Source organism: Elephas maximus, chromosome 5 (genome assembly GCF_024166365.1).
Source record: "Elephas maximus indicus isolate mEleMax1 chromosome 5, mEleMax1 primary haplotype, whole genome shotgun sequence".
In the NCBI taxonomy this organism is placed as follows: Eukaryota; Metazoa; Chordata; class Mammalia; order Proboscidea; family Elephantidae; genus Elephas; species Elephas maximus.
In genome coordinates, this window is record NC_064823.1 from 160,280,924 (window position 1) to 160,296,182 (window position 15,259).

The 15,259-nt window shown below is 45.6% G+C and overlaps 1 protein-coding gene across 5 annotated transcripts in view; it reads left to right on the top strand.

Annotated features, from left to right (window-relative positions):
- Positions 1 to 15,259, top strand: part of NSD2 (nuclear receptor binding SET domain protein 2) — a 97,946-nt gene that overhangs the window by 52,166 nt on the left and 30,521 nt on the right. For all 5 annotated transcript variants that reach the window (XM_049886596.1, XM_049886593.1, XM_049886597.1 and 2 more), the window contains exons 6-9: positions 7,263 to 7,407; positions 10,550 to 10,668; positions 12,912 to 12,993; positions 14,154 to 14,278. In XM_049886596.1, the coding sequence (XP_049742553.1) occupies positions 7,263 to 7,407; positions 10,550 to 10,668; positions 12,912 to 12,993; positions 14,154 to 14,278 (471 nt within the window). The remainder of the gene's footprint in view (positions 1 to 7,262; positions 7,408 to 10,549; positions 10,669 to 12,911; positions 12,994 to 14,153; positions 14,279 to 15,259) is intronic.

Sequence of the window (15,259 nt, forward strand, 5' to 3'; positions counted from 1 at the left end):
GCTACACTCATTGTCTTAGTTATCTAGTAGTGCTATAACAGAAATACCACAAGTGGATGGCTTTAACAAACAAAAATTTATGTTCTTACAGTTTAGGAGGCTAGAAGTTCAAATTCATGGTGCCGACTCTAAGGGAAGGCCTTCTGTCTCTGTTGGTTTTGGTGGGAAATCCTTGTCTCTTTTCAGCTTCTGTTTCTTGGTTCCTTGTGTATCTCATGTGGTTCGCCATCCATCTTCCCCCATCTGTCCTTGCCTGGTTGGTTGCATGCGCCATCTGTTCTTTTCTATCTCAGAAGAGATTGATTGAAGGCATGCATTACACCAGTAATTCCTCATTAGCATAACAAAGAAAACCCATTCCCAAATAGGAGTGTGACTATAGGTATAGGGCTTAAGGTTTATAACACATAGTTTTGGGAGACACAGTTCAATCCATAACACTCATTTAAAAAGACCAAATGTATCTACTAGCATTGTTGCAACAGTGGGCTCAAACATAGTGGCGATTATGAGGATGGTGCAGGACCGGGCAGTGTTTCGTTCCATTGTACATATGGCCCTACCAACAACATCTACTAGCATTAAGATTTGAGGGTTTGTTTCCATAATACTTGAAAGGACAGTAATGACTAAAAATTTCAAATAATTTTCTTAATTGTTTTCATAAAATATACAATCTCTTAGTACATAGTAAAGGCTCCACTTCATTGTAAAGAATTGAAGGGACTGGGCTCCTCATTTTTTTGTTATGTTAACTATTACTTGAAGTAAGTAGGTTATATAGTCTAGGCGTTTTTGTTATTTTTTGGGGGGGGGTGTTTATTTTAAATTTACTTGGGAATTTTCTATTCAGGAGTCTAAATTCATACGGTGGTTAAAAGTACCAGTGAAAAATAGTGTCTGCTTTCCAAATTTTTCCTTGAATGTTGTTGAACTAGCACCTGTTTGTGGCAGGCAGCCCAGCACAGGAGGACCACGAGGCGTTCCCAGAGAGAAGCTTGGATGCATGGTTGTGGTGCCTCAGGGAGTCCTCGTACTGCAGTGCTTTTTCTCCCAGGGTTGGAGTGTGGAAGCTTCCGTAGAAAAGTGGTGCCTTCAAGAATGGTTTCTTAGGAATGCAGGGGTGGTTTAATGTTAGATGGTCTGTGATTGTGATTCATTTTGGTAACAGATGAAATGATCATCCGATAAATGGAGAAAAAGCGTTTGATAAAGTTCATGGCTCTTTGGTGGTAAAGAGTCAGCAAATCAGGCCCGGCAGGGGATGTCTCTTAGCTGCTAAGGGGCAGCGATCAAAGTTTCGATCAAAGTTTTGAGACTTTAGAGGCATTCCCTTTACGTTTCTGACTGAAGCAGGACACCTTCTGTCACCACTTAGGTTAAACGGTGTACTGAGAGTAGTAGCTGCTGCAACAAGATACAAAAAGTAAATAAAAAAGCCCAATTGTAAAGGAAGAAATGAAACTGTTCTCTGCAGGAATGGTTCCTTATGTAGAAAACTGAAGAAAATATACAGAAAATCTTTAGTGTTAATGAGTTCACCAAGGTTGGTGGCTATAAGATCAACATACAGAAGCAGCAACAAAGAGGAAACGTAGTATTTAAAAATATACTGTTTATAATAGCAACAAAAACTTAAGGTACCAAGGGATAAATATGATCAACTGCATAATTTTGGAGAAAAAGAATTCTGGTATTTCAGCAAACTCAAATAGATTATATTCATATATTGAGAGATTCAGTGTTCTGATGTTTTTTCCTACTTAAATGTATAATTTCGATGTAATTTTAGTAAAAAGCTCAGCAGGAATTTCTTTGAACTTGATAAGCGGTTGCTAAAATAACCAAATAGGAAGAGCAGCATGGCCTGAGGACTTGGCCTACCAGATGTGAAGTCGTGTTTTTGAAACCGTGACATTTGTGTGGCGGTGAGCAGACCAGCTGCCCAGCAGAGCCCAGCGCAGACTCGCGTGTGTGGAGACTGGTGTGAGAGGCTGGCGGGCCAGGCCCGGCCCGGCTAGTGGGCTGCTTAGGAAATGGCGCTGGGCCCACTGGCGATTCTGGAGCTCTGGCAACACCCAAGAGGCACGTCACCACTTTGGGAGAGGGGAGGACTTCTTAGGTGAGGCACATTAGTCACAGATCATAACGGAACTACATTTAAATGAACGTTTATGTGCAGTGGACACCATGAGCAAAAGGAAGGACAAGCTATACATACAGAACCCAAACATTCAGGAGGAAAGGCGATGGAAATGAGAATGGCGATTCACAGCTGAGTGCTGGGTGGACACTAAATCCACAAGGACGTGCTGCTCAGCCTCCCTGGTCACCAGGGAGCTGCAGATTAGAATCACAGGCAGATATACCTGTACTTCATAGCATCGGACAAGCAGAAACGACACTGGAATGATGCCAGACTTTGAGAAGATGAGCAGCAATGGGAATCCCTACACAGTGCTGCTAGAGGGTCGTATAGTAGACACTTTTGAGAGAAATTTGGCAATCGCTAGTAAAACTGAAGAGGTACACTTTCTAGGTATTTACCCTCAAGAGATTTTGCCATTGCACCCAAGGAGATACATGCCACAGTGTTCAGAACCGTAAAAATTTATCAAACGAGTGAACAAACTGTGGTATATGTTCATACAGTGTAATTTTCTACAGTAATTAAAATAAATGAACTATATGTTGAAGAGAAAAGCAAGTTGTTGTAGGGATGTGCATATCATCATATCATACATATAAAGTTTTAAACGGGTTATATAATCATCATTTAGCTTTATCTACCTGTCTGCCTACATTCAAAAGGAGCAAAAAGGTAGCTGTGAACTGCACAGGCCTCAGTCCAAGAGCTGACACCACCCAAGTAGCTGCTGACACCTGGTGGAGGAGCTGCAGTCACTGCTGGATTTAAAATGATACAGAAGCACTCAGCAATGCCGATTATTACTGCATTGGGTGCACCGTGGGTGAGGGTGTGGTTGGTAGGACGTGCCTCCTGGTTTCCTGCATCATAAGTGAATTCCCTTCTGAACGTACACCTGACACTTAACGGGTAGAACCACGGGCATGATTGGTGAAGAGCTGCACCCTCTCAGACTCTGGAAGCAGGGCCAGAAGACGTTAACCGTTGTGAACAGATGCTAACTGCCTAGCCAGCCATGCTCTGGGCTGCTTCTCATCTTTTCTCCGTGGTCTCCTCATTCTGGTTTGAAACTATGAAAGAAAAATGAGTTCCTGAGAATTCAAACCACCACTTCTTGGGACCCACATTGTTCTCAGATGACCCCTCTAGTAGTAAGAAATGAACCAAGAGCAAACAGAAGTCTGTCGTTCTGGCGACTTCCAGCACCTGGTTCGTGTCCTTAAGGCTGGTGCCTACGTGGGATACCAGCACGCAGAGAAGTGGGTGTGTGCGTGTGCGTGTGTGTAGCAGTAGTGCTGCTGCCCTGAGGCCTTTGGGGAAGCACACACTCGGCAGCTCTTGCTTGGCTCTGAGCGCCCCCAGAGCACTTCTGCACAGTCGATGTTGGCATCTTACTGAAAGTAATGTAAAAATGAAAGTGGAGGTACACAACTAAAATTCCACTTACAGATTAGTGACCAGCACCTTGCTCTACCCATACGTGATCACTGTGGGGTATGTGGCCCTTGAGGACCTCTTCCCTCCCAGCTGGTTCCTGTGCTGGTTGGTTTTGAGTAATGTCCCAAGCACAGAGTGCCCCATAAATACTTGTTGGATGGATGAATGAATGAAAGTAACTCCTCAGCTGAGACTTAAAAGGAAGAGTGGAAGTTGGCCTGGTGAAGGAGAAGGCCTTTCTGGCAGAGCATGTGGGGGTGGAGGCTGCTGGGGAGACAGACCATCGGTAGCTTGAACGTGAAGAGTTGCTAGGTGAGAGAATGAATGCTGGGTTAGGCATGACCTCCCAGCCATTGCTAAGCAGCTTGGATTTTACCCTAGGAGCAGTGTGGCTGTGACCCCTCAGGTTGCAGGAGGGAGACTTGGAATGGGTGTCTGGAAGTGGATGGACAGGACCAAGAGGCAGGAGACTTGCTGAAACCCAGATCACGAATCACAGTGATCTGGGCTGGGCTGCCAACTTGCGATTGGTGGATATGAGCAGATGATGAGAATGTTTAGGAATAGAGGCAGCCAGGTGCAAGGGGAAGGCAGCTGTTATGGATTGAATTGTGTCCCCCCAAAAAGCCTGTCATATTGGCTAGGCCATGATTCCCAGTATTGCGTGATTGCCCACCAGTTTGTCATCTGATGTGATTTTCTTGTGTGTTGTAAATCTTGTCTCTGTGATGTTGATGAGGTAGGATTAGCAGCAGTTATGGTAATGAAGCAGGCCTCAGTTTACAAGATGAGGTTGTGTCTTAAACCAATCTTTTTTTGTTGTTGTTTTTCATTTATTGTGCTTTAAGTGAAAGTTTACAAATCAAGTCAGTAGATGCTCTCCCCCAGTGAGACAGCACACTCCCTCTCTCTATCCTGTATTCTATGTGTCCGTTCAGCCAGCTTCTGTCCATCTCCGCCTTCTCATCTTGCCTCTGGACAGGAGCTGCCCACATAGACTCGTGTCTACTTGAGCCAAGAAGCTCCGTCCTCACCAGTATCATATTCTGTCTTACAGTCAGGTCCAGTCCATGTCTGAAGAGTTGGCTTTGGGAATGATTCCAGTCTTGGGCTACAGAAGGTCCAGGGACCATAACCTCTGGGTTTTCTCTAGCCTCAGTCAGAACATTAGGTCTGGTCTTTTTGTGAGAATTTGAGGTCTGCATCCCAATGTTCTCTTGCTCTATCAGGGATACTCTGTTGTGTTCCTTGTCAGGGCCGCCATCAGTTGTAGTTAGGCACCGTGTAGTTCTTCTGGTCTCAGGCTGATGTAGTCTCTGGTTTATGTGGCCCTTTCTGTCTCTTGAAGCCAATCTCTTGAGATATAAAAGAAGCAAGCAGAGAGACAGGAGGACCTCATACCACCAAGAAAGAGGCACTGGGAGCATAGCACATCCTTTGGACCCTGAGTCCCTATGCTGAGAAGCTCTTCGACCAGGGAAGATTGATGACAAGGACCTTCCCCCAGGGCTGACAGAGAAAGCCTTCCCCTGGAGCTGGCACCCTGAATTCGGACTTCTAGCCTTCTAGACTGTGAGAAAATAAATTTCTCTTTGTTAAAGCCATTTCCTTGTAGTATTTGTGTTAATAATAGCACTAGATAACTAAGATGGTGGCCTCGAGGAAGACTCAGGAGCCTTGTTTGTTGAAGCCGCTGTAGATGCTATTAGGATTCATCCCAGTTGGGGACACTGGAATTGGGAGGTGGGGTGGGGCGGGTGGTGGGCAGTGGGCGCTAGGGCCAGAGATAGGTGAGCCAGGAGGGTAACAAGCCCAAAAATAGATGTGCTACATTTGGGGAATCTGCAAGAGAAGAGACCCAGAAGGCAAATGCCCTTTGATCTGAAGCTCTTCACAGAAACCTTTGCTGGGTGGAAATCGGAGACCCTTGGTGCTCGAAATGCTGGGAACAGGTGAGCTCAGGCAGCAGGGTGGGGAGAGGGCAGGGGAGGGTGCCCTAGGTGGGTGGAGGGAGCAAGTGTGCACGGCAGGTGTAGGGTGGAAACAGTGCCTCTTGGGGAGAATACTGAGTGTAATGCCGGAGGTCAGAGCCTGACTGAGCCTGGCAAAGGTGTCCTTGTGACATGGGGCACAGAGGCAGTAAGGTTAGGGATTTCCAAGGGTGGACGGACATTGGTGGTGGTGCTGGCATTCCAGGCAGAGGACACAGTAGTGCGAAGGCGGGAGAGGAGCAGACGCTGGTGTGTCCAGGCAGCAAAAGGGGGCCAAGGGAGGCTGCAAGAAGTGGTTGAGGGTGTCGTGCTGTGCGTAGGTTTGCGTTCAGGGTCGAGGGTTACCTCTGCTGGCTGGGCAGGTAGTAAAAAAAAGTAGATGGTGTTAATGCTGACCAGCCAACGTTCAACTAGTGAATCCTCATGACCGCCAGACGAATTTCACCAAGGAGGGAACAGAGACCACACATTCGCTTTACAGCTGACAAAGCTAGTGAGTGGAGGAGGCAAGACTCAAACTCAGGGTCTGGTTACAGAGCTGTGCTGGCTGGTGCTCTTAGTCGGCAAACCTTTTCTGAAAGGGCCGCATGATGTTTAGGCTCGATGTTTAGGCTCTGTGGGCAGTGCAGTCCTGCCGTAGCTAACTCAGCTCTACGGTTGTAGTACGAAAACAACTGAACGATACAGACAGATGGGCGTGGCTGTGTTCCAACAAAGCCTTATTTATGGACTCTGATCTTTGAATTTCCTATAATTTTCACATGGCATGAAATATTATTCTACTTTCGATTTTTCAACCATTTAAGAATATAAAAATCGTTCTTGGCTTTTGGGCTGCACAGGAGCAGGAGGCAGGCTGGATTGGGCTGTGGGCCCCTGCTGTGTGGCTCCTGCTCTCTGTTGGTGGTGCTCACTGAAATGCACGTAGAACCAACTGGAAACTTGTCAAATACTGATGCAAGGCCCACTAGATGTAATTGGCCTTGGGGGAGACCTAAACATCCTATTTTTTGAAACTCCCAGGTTACCATATAAAATGTGCAGCCATGCTTGAGAACCACTGATCAGACTTCAGCTCCTGGCCAGTAGGGCTGAGGTGGGGCCTGGGAGTCTGCATTTGTAGCATGCTCCCAGAGGTCCTGATGCGGACAGCCCTGGTGTGCCTGGAGTGCCAGGGAGCCCATTCTCTTGGCTGTGCAGAGGTGATTGTCTCTGTGTGCTGGGCTGGGCTGTGACAGAAGTCGGGAAGCACTCCTTGATAGTCCACCTTTATCACCCATTCAGAGCATGTGCCTGAAAAATGAGGATGGCGTGCATGGCCATGGAGAAAGCCAAGCCAGAGGCCTCACAGAGTCTGTACCACTAATTTTTCAAGGATGCCTGCAATGATTTAGTGATTTCAGAAAGTGTACTTTTCCCTACTTACCATTTATCGTTTCCTGTGCTTACATAGACATAGTTGGGTTGTGTTGACCGACATCACTTCCGTTTGAGTTTTCAGCACAGCGCAGCATTGAAGTTCTGTTTCTTTTCCAAGCTTGAGTGAGATGTAGTTCCACGAACACAGGAGTGGTCATGCCATGTGCTAAATGCTAAAGGGCCATCCATTTGGTTGATTGCCAAGCAAAGTCCAGTCTGAGTTTTCTCTATTCCACTTCTTACCACACCCTCACCTGTGTCCACAGGTTGTCTCCGAACATCCAGACGCTTCTGGCGAGGAGATCGAAGAGCTGCTCGGCTCACAGTGGGACATGCTCAACGCAAAACAGAAAGCACGCTATAACACAAAGTTTGCCCTAGTGACCTCTCCCCAATCTGAAGAAGACTCTGGTAAACATAAAACTGTAGTGTCCTCTGCTTAGGTGTGCTGTGTGTTGTGGTAGCAAACTGAGCTCCTGTCTCGGAACTGTAGGAAGCAGGGTCCACTGCCCAGCTCTACCCTGTGCTGTTTGCTGTTTGTGCCAGCAGCCAGGGTGCGTGTGGTTACAATAAAGCAACCTCTGCTGTCTGCATTTCCTTCTTCATATTGTGAGAGCTGTTCCCTGTGGATCTCCTGTCTGACCTGGGGGCCCCCCACCCACTGTTCTGCCCACGCGGAGCAGGCACTCTGGCCACTGCAGCGGTCGCGTTGCGGGGGGGCGGATTGCATGAGGGAGGATGGAAGAAGAGAACCAAGGCGGTGTCTAGGATTCCAGGCTTATGTGACTGGGTAGGGTCAGACTTCAGGACTGTGTCCTTCTGAGGGAGGCTGCCCCCCATGCTGCCAAGAGCAGCACCCCCAGTCGCAGTGTGCCGCTCCACAGAGATGGCACTCAGTAGCCCTGCCAGGGGACGCGCCTCCACGCACCGGGGCATCTGAGTCTGGATTGGGTGCGTTTCCTGGCCCGTTTGCTTGGGAGGTTATAGAGTGCAAAGGGTGGCTGGACTGACCTTGAATCTGGTGACATTTGGTCTGCGTTGGTTCTCTTAGGCCTTCTGTTTACAAAGCCAAAAGTACTGCTTGGCTTTAGGCAAGATGAGGGAAACTTAATGCTGTAAGATTTGGAGAAAATGTGTAACGGTGGTCAGACTTGCGATCTGTGCGTGAATTTCCATATTCTGGAAAGTTGACATTTTTAATGTAAATAAGTATGTCATATTTGGGTATGAATTTAAAATTCAAAAAAATTCTGTATCTCTCAAGGTTCATCATTGAAGAGTTTTGGAGAGGCACACATAAATTGTTCCAAGACTCACCTAATAGCAGCCCGAGCCCCAGAAGTAATTGCAGTTTGCCTTGTGTATCTAGCTCATGCCTCTAAATCAGCTCTGTGTATGTTTGACTGTAATCACTCAAGTACTATTGTAACCTCTCTGTTTTTTCACAGATGTTTCCGTCTTGGATTTAGGGCTTGATAGATCTCCACATCAACTGTCTACATATATTAATAATAACTTTTGTCCAGTTTGCTCAGTGTTTGTTGCAAATGCTATGAGTTAGAATAGCGAGAATATTTAGCGTCTGTGTGTTTCGTTTATGAGGCAGAAATTCACCTGACTCTTCATCAGTGTACTCAGTATAGAAGAGTGTCACTTGTCAATGACTGGCTTATTTAAGAAAATGAATCGGTTTTCCTGAAGCAAGATTCCACTTGCCTCTGAGCAAGCTGTGCACTTGGTTATGCGTGTCACCATTTTGTCATTCTGGATGTCACTGAGTACCTAGTTAGTAGATGTGAGTAGTGATGAGTCAGTTTCTGTCGATGGTATGTGTCAAGGTATGTGCTTGTTCTTGGCTGCCCTTTAACCCTGGCTTTCAGTTGATATCAGTGCTAACCAATAAAGATGATGTGCAGTGTTACATGGTGTCGGAACTCCTGCCGTGCTTTCAGGTGACGTCAGTGCTAGCGACAAGGACGATGTGGCATGTTCATGGTGTCAGAACTCTTGCCTGTCAGTGGTAGTAATTCAGATACCCATCTTGCTTGTTTCCATGAGAAAGTAATTGAGCCTGCTTTATTATAGGTAAAGAGGGGGAAGGATTTGTGAATTTCCACACCTCTATTTTATGAAGACCAGGTGACAGTTGCTGCTGATAGGTGTCTAGCTTAGCGAACTGATGGTAATCAGGGGCACGTCTGATTGAGGAGTTTCTGGCGAGTTGGGGTGTCTGTGCCATGTGATGACTACGCTTGAGCAGTGACTGAGCTCACCCCACTGTCCATCGCGTTACAAGCTTCTTCCCGGTACTGTCTTTGCAGTCAGCCTGCAAGGGTGTGGCCAGGAGCAGAGCTTATGAGGGACGCTCTCCGGGCTGGGCTCATACCAGTCTGGGCTTAGTAGCTGGCAAAGGTCAGAGCTCTGGCTGCTTGATTCTTCTCTAGCCAAAACCATAGGCTAGACCAAAGGCAGGACCCTGTGTGCATACCAGCACTGGGCAAGGTGACCAGTTGGTGGACACCTGGACCTCTTCCTGAGGCCCCACTGGACGCTGCGGAGCTGAGCTCTCCTGTGCTGGTGTGTCTGTCTCACCACGTGGAGATCCGAAAGGCTGGCACTGCCCTTCCTTCTGCAAGGTGTTTGGTGAACAGTCTACCAGCAACAAGCCCTGGGCCTCTGTAAAGCAGCCAGGCAGATAGAAACACCTGCTTTGTATTTAAAATAAACTCTGATATGTTCAGTTAATCATCACCTAGGATTTGCACTCTTAAGCTGATTTTTCTGGGTCAGCGCCTTGTGGACACTGTAGGTCTTGGGGTTGTTGACATTCCTGGGAACAGTAGTACATGGTACAGTCAGACAAACCACAGAAAGCACTTGACTTGCAGACACAAATGTAGTCTTGCTGCTTAAAGTGATTCTTTAGGAAATGTGTAAAAAGTAGCAAGTTGTATAGTTTTTCTGAAGTTCTGTTTAAATTCCACTAGTCTTTGAATGTTAGAAAAGGATTTTTAAAAATACTGGGTTATATATAAATGCAGTGCTGTTATACATTTTAATCTCATTATGATCAAACCAAAACCAAACCTGTTGCCATCAAGTCGATTCCGACTTACAGTGACTCTATAGGGCAGGGTGGAACTGCCCCACAGGGTTTCCAAGGCTGTAATCTTTATGCAAGCAGAGTGCCACATTTTTCTTCCATGGAGTGGCTGGTGGGTTTGAACCGCCGCCGACCTTTCAGTTAGCAGCTGAGCGCTTTTAACCACTGCGCCACCAGTCATTATGACAAGTACCAATGTAATAATCTCTAGATTAGATAAAGAATTTTCAGTCTCTAGTCTTTTCTAATATTTGACGTTACAGAAAACAGTTCCTTGAAGTTTCTTGTAAAGAGATTTGATCTGTTGTATGTAGGCCCTGGAAGTTATCAGGCTTGCAGGACCCCGTCCTGGGCTGGCGTTGTGCAGTGAATGCCCTGGGTAGGTCTCAGTGCCTGCGGAGCGGCTCAGAGAGTGTTTTTCATGTAAGTTTCCCCATCCCCCATTCCAAGGTAACTTAAATGGAAAAAAAAGAAATCACACAAAGAGGACACAGGACCCTACAGAAGACTTTGAAGTTGAGGAAGCACCTCGGAAGAGACTCAGGACGGAGAAGCACAGTCTTCGGAAGGTAACTATGTTCTGGGTTGTCTGCCATATAGGACATGTACTGTGTGGCTGCCTGTTCAGGGCCGGGCTTCCCTCCGTGGGAACCAGGTGGGGTGTGGCAGCGGTCTCTTGGTTCTCCCCAGAATGGCACGTAGCTCTAGGTGCATTAGGACGTGCTTTGGTCATGGAACCCTGCAGAGAAAGACCACTTGGTTATCAGGGATGCTTACCCAGAAAATGTTGATATTTTGCTATCAAAGTAAATGAACATCCAAAGACCGTGAGAGGTACTTAATTTTTTAGATTTGACAAAATTGTATGTTAAAAATGGCCCTTGTCTTTAGGGCTTGTTATTCATTGTGTAAATGATGAGCTGACATGAAAACATAAAAATCAACTGAAGAGATATGTTATACTTCAATAAGAAGCTGAAAAGATCCACCAGAGGCATTGGAAATAGATTATATGAATTTGTTCAGTTTATTAGTAATTCCTGTTGTTGTTTACTTAGTGGGAATACCAAGCAGGCTGTGTAGGCCCATTTTATGTAAAAAAAAAAGAAGAGCGTAACCGTAAAGGCCCACCTCCCGGTAAAGAGAGTCTCAGGGCCGGAAAGTGTTAGCACCTCCCCAGCATGCGTCTAGGGACGCGGCCTGCTAGGTACTGGAGGGGAGGAAGACTGAGCCAGACCGCTGTCGCTGAGAGAAGCTGTGGATAGTTCTATCTGACCTGAGGCCGTGGCTCTTCACGCTCCAGAAGGTGCAGACCCATTGCTGTGTGCTTTATGAGGCAGTGCAGTGGACTTAAACCATTTCGGATAGCCAGTGAACTTTTTCATGAACTGAGAGTTTAAATAGACTTCGTGCCTCACGTTTGAACGTACATTTGTTTTATAATATTTTCTGACAGAGTAGTTATGTATTTATGATTTTAAGTACAGCTTTATACTATCTTCTGATCTAAATTAAGAAGTTGCTCTTTTTATTGTTTTATTTTGAAGAATGGAAAATAAATCCCACATATTGCTGAAGTGCAAATATGTGGCTCCACAGTTTTTCTTGTTTCTTTCAAGCTGTGTCTGTAATTTAGAGGAGCAGGCAGGCCCTGCCCCATTTTCCTGGCCAACAGATTCTTCCGGGGCAAGACCAAGGATACAGCAATAGCCTAGTTTAAAGCCACCTTGAGTCACTAAAGAGTGCAGTTACCAGTAAGCACGTACTTAGTTATCTGCTCTGGTTGCCTACCCGTTAGAGCAGCCCTTTACTGGCAGTCGTTCTGAAACTGGTGCTTTGAAGTGTTTGTATAAATTATTTACCTAAAAAAATGTGTGGTCCTGGACATTTAAAATACCAAAATTCACAGTAAATAGGTGAAAATGTTTTATTAACTAATAGCTCAGAAAATAGCACACGATTAAAAGTACAATAACATGGTGTCTCCTCTGGTTTGGCTTGTGTAACCCAAGCCGTTGTTGCCTATAATTCCTAACATGCGTTGAGTGCTTTGGGTATACGAGGCACCATTGTAAGTGCTGAGCACATATAACCTGCCCATGGTCCTTGTGACCACCATGTCTCAGTCATGGACCTGTGGGGGAGGTGAAGTTTGCCTGCAGGGGCTCTGCCTCCCCAGGCAGTTGTCTGACCCTCTAGGCGGTGCTGTCCCGCTGCACAGAGAGAGGGCATTTTCAACTACATTATTCATACTCTGAGGGCTGGAGTCTTGCCTTTTGCTGCTTTTTCCAGTTATAAATGTGTTGTATTGATGGTCTTTATTTGCGAGGCTCATCTGGAACTTGTCCCAGCATTGGAAATCATCAATATAGTAAATGAGAGCGGTGATGTTGGCACTGACTCAACAGGGCTCATCTCTGAAGTGGTTGGGCAGCCTCACAGCAGGAACAGAGGTTTCTTCTGATTTGTACTCTACTTTGACTTCAGAGGAAAGTGTTTAGGTGGCATGTTGAATACAATTCACGTGAGGTATTACAACATAACTATAGCGGGCCTTGGCCCAGCCCTTCCCACCCCATCTCCTAACAGACGTAAGCACAGGAGGGGTGTGTGTGCAGGGAGGACTTGTCCAGAGTGTACAAGGCAGTGTGGGACCAGGCACCGCTGGTGGTGACTTGCGTAAAAGGACACATTGCCAAAGGAGAAGGTTCTGTTGTGCAACTTCTCAGCAATCATTTCCACTTGTGTTTGTTCACATTAGGAGATTTTTTTCCCCTTTCTTTTTTTTCCTTTTTTTTTTTTTTAATAACAGAGAGAGACGATCAGTGACAAAACAGCCAGAACAAATTCTTCTAAGGTCACAGAGGCAGCCTCCTCGCTAAAGAGCCAGGCAGGTAATGTGATCAGTACTCACCCCCATTCCCCCATTACCCACCTGCTCCTGCTTGGTACCCTGGGCTGTGCTGGGAGCTGGACTCCTGTGGGGTGACCAGGACAGACCCTATTCCACCCTCACAGAGCTGCCAGTCTAGGGGAGTGGGGTGCAGATGAGAAACAAGGAAGCGTGCGGCATTCCCACGCAGGTGGAAAGTGGAGGGGGAACAAGGGCTGTTGGGGGGATCCGGGGAAGCTGCTCAGAGGATCAGCAGTTGAGCCAGCACCTGAAGGCATGAGCAGGTGCCAGCTAAGTGGAAAGGAGGCATTTTCAGGTTTCAGGTGATGGTGTCAGCTGTTGGCTGTAAACGTCACTGCTCCTCAGTATCCTGACCCTCCATGTATCTTAAACTAAAAGCATCGACTAGCTATTTAATTTCACGTGTTGAAGAAACTAGATCAAAATGTTTTTAGAATATAACTATCAAAAGGGGTAATCAGTCTCCCTTTTACTTTTTCATGAACTATCTTTTCGATATATCTGTTGGATAGTTCATTAAAGAAAGCATACTATCTCCAAGTCTAAATTAGGACAGACAGAAAAAGTCCAGGGGAGAAAAGAGTAAGTGAAGATTGGGAATGGCTGTTTTCCTTGTTTTTCATGAGGTGCTGTACTGTATTTAAGAAATCAGTTGAATGGGCTTAAAAAGTGTTCCACAGTCCATTTTTCTGTGTGCATCTTTGTGAGCAATTGGAAATTCAAACACTCACTGGATATTTGATGATTTTTATAAAGGGATTGTTTTATTTCAGGTGTGCTAATGAGATTGTGGTTATGTTTAAGAAATATGGACTAAACTGTTGTGAATGAAATGTATCTGGGATTTGCTTCAGAATAACCCGGGAGGGGGACTTGGGGCGGGGTGTGGAGGCAGCAGTGGCCCTGGGTCAGTGGGCGTGGGGGGCCAGGCAGCTGGTATGTGGGGTTCATGCTACAGTGTGTTTGCTTTTGTTTGTATTCAAATTGTTCCATGTTAAAAAGCTAAGCCATCCTTACGACAGATCAGCGCGAAAATACATCTTTAGAATTTCATTTGTTAGAGGGATAATTTTAAAGCAGTAAAGAGATTGAGGATTTAAGATTTCAAACTTTATTTTATAAACAAAAATTATTTTACAGCAACGAAAAATCTGTCTGATGCATGCAAACCACTGAAGAAGCGAAATCGGGCTTCCACAGCGGCGCCTTCAACTCTTGGGTTTAGCAAAAGTTCATCTCCTTCCACATCCCTAACTGAGAACGAGGTAAAATAATAATAATAATGATAACCATGGCGTTCATACGAAGGCCATTCAGTTAATCCCGTCGAAGTGTGAGGAAAGGTCAGACTTAACAAGTATAACACTGGTATTCGCCGTAGTAAGTGTAGGGAAGGGATAGTTCCTCCTAACTCTCTGAAATTTATGAAGGGGAAAAATCACTGTCAGCCCGTTTGAGCACTTCAAATATAAATACACACACACCCACACACACATGCAGTGTTAGTGTAAATGTATACTGGTATACCTCAGTAGTGGTACAATTTAATTGTTCTTGAAATCTGTCTTAAAAATTTTGTGGTTTATTTAGCAATCACACTGTAATTTTCACACGAAAGTAAGTCTGCTTTGGTCTTAATAGAACACCACTGTGTCAGTTGAGCTGACATTGGTCATTGTGTACTCAGTGGGTGGGTGAAGTGTGGGCTCACACGCCACCCCTGATTCTTGTTGCTTCCTGGCCCAGGCTCAGGGAGGACGCAAACAATCCCTTCATCCTCATGCATTTCGTAGTTTTGGGCCCATGTATCGAACCTTTACATTTTGGCATATTCTTAGATTTTTAAGTGTTGAGATGAATCAAAACTATAGTTGTAATAAGACTCCTGTTTTCTGGACTTGCAAAATGTATGATAAAATAATAACTCTTTGAGGCTGTTACTTTCCATCATTGTAACATGCCATCTAGACTTCACGATCACACCTAAAATCTTTGCCGTTGCTAAAACAAATCCAAAAAAATGGCCTCAGAATGCAGTTATGACACTTTCTTTTTCAGAGGTGGTTTTGGGTTCCGGGAGCTTACTTTAAAAGCTTTAATTTCTCTTTATTTTGTTCTGTGTGATTTTGTTTTCCTCATTGTAGACATGAGTCCTGTTTTTATAACCGTATAATATTTACAAGGAGTTGTATCCTTGGGCATTTTGGGGACAGAGTAGTGAGACAGGGAGTGGACAGGCCCCTCAC